A 3,703-nucleotide genomic window follows, 5' to 3' on the forward strand; every position below is an offset into this window, starting at 1 on the left:
ATGACCCTGAGAACCTGAGAACCCTGAGAACCTCCCAAAGCAAGAGTGAAAAGTGAAAGTGAAGTCGCTCAGTCGTGTCCAACTCTTTGCGACCCCATGGACTGTAGTCTATCTGGCTCCTCTGTCCATGGGATTTTCCAGGCAAGAGTGCTGGAGTGGATTGCCATTTCCTTCTCCAGGGGATCTTCTTGACCCAGGAATTGAACCCGGGTCTCCCGCATTGCAGGCAGACGCTTTACCATCTGAGCCACCAGGGAAGCCTTGTAAGAATAAGCCTTGTAAAACTTCCAGTACAAGATTGATAGGGAAATCAGGACTGGCCCATGTGATAAAACCAGTATAAATGCCAGGGGAATAACTGGTGCTACCTCCATCAGGAGTAGTGAATAGAGTAATAGAGCTGAGAACCAAGGATCTGACACAATTCACTACTTTCAACATCAGATTATATTCAGGAATGACAATCTGCCGCAGCCAGCACAAGCAAGAGTCGCACCTGCACAGGGAGAGAACGGAGCGTCCCCGCTAAGAAGATAAGAGAGAGACAAAAGATGGGGTTGAGAGGATCAGCCCAAAATGGCTGATGCCTTGCTTTATTGTGCTGCAGTATATATAGGGTAAAGTACGTGACTTATGACATTCACAAGGTTGTTTTTAATCTCAAGATACAATCACCAGACCCTTACCATTGTATACAGAACACAATCAGATAATCTATCTTCTATGAAGTATGCATGATAAGATAATCTATCTTCTAGGACAGGTTGCAGGAACTGGACATCTTGGAGCCTTAAGGGCTATAAAAATTCTTGAGGGTGGCGGGACAGGGAGCTTAGGAACATGCCTAAGGCTCTGCATACCTGCCGAGCAGCTCCCAAGACTTAACCCTTCACGGGTCGTCCCTCGCAACTCCCCTCTCTTTATTTTTTAAAAGCTCCATAAGATGTCGGTGTTGCAACATGTTTTTATGTATTAAAATTCTCATATGTAAAAATTCTTTAACAATGCTGCGAATAAGGCAAGGAGCTAAACAAATTACAATAAGCACAACAGTCAGAACCACGCCCACAGCAATTATGCTTCGCCACAGTGAATGAAGGCTAGGAAAGTTAGAAAATAAATTTTGTAAAAAATTATCGACAGTATCAGCTATATTCAAAGTAGCTTTTGGAGAATTTTCGATGTTAAGAATTTCATTATGCAATTGTAATAGATCTAGAGAAACATTAGTATTAAACCAAATTCCTTGTAGATGTTTTTTCACCTTATCCCATGGAAAATCAGATGTATTGTAAGGCTTTTTTGTAACACAAATCCATTTATAATTAGCATGGCATTGAATTTTCATGTGAAAATTAATGCTCTGAACTTGTTCTCCTAGAACTCTAACTACATCATATAAAGCTGATAATCTATCTTCCATTTTTTTATCTATATCTTCTTGAGTTCCCATTACTTTAGTAACATTATATGACAAGGAATCTACAGTATGAGCAGCTTGAATGGATTGTGCTAAAGATACAGAAGCAGTAACAGCAGTTGCTATAAGGGTGATTAAAGATACTATACCCAGAATAATCAGGCTCACACTTCTTTTATTGCGGCTAAGAGCCGTGTTAATGCGCTGTAACAATTCTAAAGCAGTCTCATCATACCATTCTTCAGTTATTTCAACAGGTAACATTACAAAAGCAGGTTGTTTTACTATTATAACTTGTTCTCCTTTGGCAACACCTCTAATGCAATTAGTAAGTATGCAGTTAGAACAATTTAAATGATAAATATTCAATGACAGCGTTATTTCCACATGGCCTTGTGTCAACATGAATGGGTAAGGGACACAAGCTCGGGGATATAAAAACCCCGTAACTCCTACATTACCATATTTACTCCCACTAATATTGGGTTGTAAATATAGGCTATTACCATGACCAAAAGCAGCCAAAAGTTTCCACAGTTCTGTTTGATATATAGGAGCAGTGTTTACAGAGAGAATGGGTGGATGCTGTCCTCGATATTCGGGGAAATCAGGTGTTCCCCCAGGTGCCCAGTCCCATAAAAGGGTGGCATTGGCATTGTTGATGTTGTACACCGATGCGACCCGTGCTCGACATAAAGTCCAAGGAGTGTCTATTCCTATGCCGATGCTTAAATGTTTGTCACAAAACGGAATGTCGAGAGGTCCGGTTCCATCACGGTACGATCTTTTTCCGGTTTTTTCATCAATGCCAGAAATAGTCACTCGAGGATAGGATATATCAGCTGACACCTGTATACAGTGAGGATGCTGTAATTGATAAGAAAAGCACATAGGATATTGCGTAGTAAGACCATAAAAGGAGATATTGGCTTGCTGAGGAGAAATGTGAATATCTGATTTTCCTCCTAAAAGACTTGTATCATTGACATATACAGGTACTATTTCTTTATCCCATCCTAAGGATTGAATCATAGGCGGATCGGGAATGTATGCCCAAAAAGCTGCAGCCGCCCCGTTTTGTATCCGCTGTAACAATAATAATAACATGATCAATATGTTAGTAGGTGTCACTGGAGGTTGTACATGAGCCTCATTCCAAGCATATCGCATCAACGCCTCAATCTGCCTCTGGGTAGGCAGCTCACTCGTGGGCTCGCTCAGTGTCATGCGATGCATTTGATATGTCAGGGAGTTCCTCCGCCGCGCGTACCAGCCTTTCCGGAATCCAGCGCGGCACCCAACGTGGGGCTCGAGTTCGACAGTTTTCCTCGCCACTACTCTTATTAATTGAAAAGAGTGAGTATATGAGTATACAAGTGAATTAAATTGAGGAGGAGTAGTAAGGTATATAGTTGAGAGTATAAATATGGGACAGACGCATAGTCGTTAATTGTTTGTACACGTTATCTGTAATGTTAAAACATCGGGGAATTACTGTTTCTAAACCTAAATTAATCAATTTTCTTTCATTCATCGAGGAAGTTTGCCCTTGGTTCCCCAGAGAAGGTACAGTAAATTTAGAGACATGGAAGAAGGTAGGGGAACAAATTCGGACTCATTATACTTTACATGGCCCTGAAAAAATCCCTGTCGAAACTTTATCCTTTTGGACACTAATTCGTGATTGCCTGGACTTTGATAATGATGAATTAAAACGTTTAGGAAATTTATTAAAACAGGAAGAAGATCCTCTCCATGTTCCTGATTCGGAACCCAGGTATGCTGTTCCCGAGGGAGTTGAAGGCGATCCTCCATTTTCTAACTTATTGCGTCCTTCGGATAATGATGATTTACGTTCATCCACAGATGAGGCAGAATTAGACGAAGAAGCTGCTAAATACCATCAAGAAGATTGGGGTTTTTTGGCACAAGAAAAGGGGGCGTCAACATCTAAAGATGATTTGGTTGAATGTTTAAAAAACCTCACTATTGCTTTACAGAACTCAGGAATCAAGCTTCCTAGTAACAATGCTAAATCTCCTGCTCCGCCTCTTCCCCCTGCCTATGCTCCTTCCGTTGTGGCTGGTCTCGATCCCCCTCCAGGGCCTCCTCCACCATCTGAGATCATGTCTCCGCTGCAGAAGGCATTGAGACAGGCACAGCGACTTGGTGAGGTTGTCTCTGATTTTTCTTTTGCTTTCCCTGTCTTTGAACATAACAACCAGCGTTTTTATGAATCACTGCCTTTTAAACAACTGAAAGAGTTAAAGATTGCTTGTTCGC

The 3,703-nt window shown here is 41.4% G+C and overlaps 1 protein-coding gene across 1 annotated transcript; it reads right to left on the reverse strand.

Moving 5' to 3' along the window:
* Positions 1-889: 889 nt before the first annotated feature.
* Positions 890-2,647, reverse strand: LOC138444017 (endogenous retrovirus group K member 9 Env polyprotein-like). The gene has a single exon (XM_069597387.1). The coding sequence runs from the start codon at positions 2,645-2,647 to the stop codon at positions 890-892; it is 1,758 nt and encodes a 585-aa protein (XP_069453488.1).
* Between the last annotated feature and the right edge of the window lie 1,056 nt (positions 2,648-3,703).

The sequence above is a fragment of the Ovis canadensis genome, chromosome 1, assembly GCF_042477335.2.
Source record: "Ovis canadensis isolate MfBH-ARS-UI-01 breed Bighorn chromosome 1, ARS-UI_OviCan_v2, whole genome shotgun sequence".
NCBI lineage: Eukaryota > Metazoa > Chordata > Mammalia > Artiodactyla > Bovidae > Ovis > Ovis canadensis.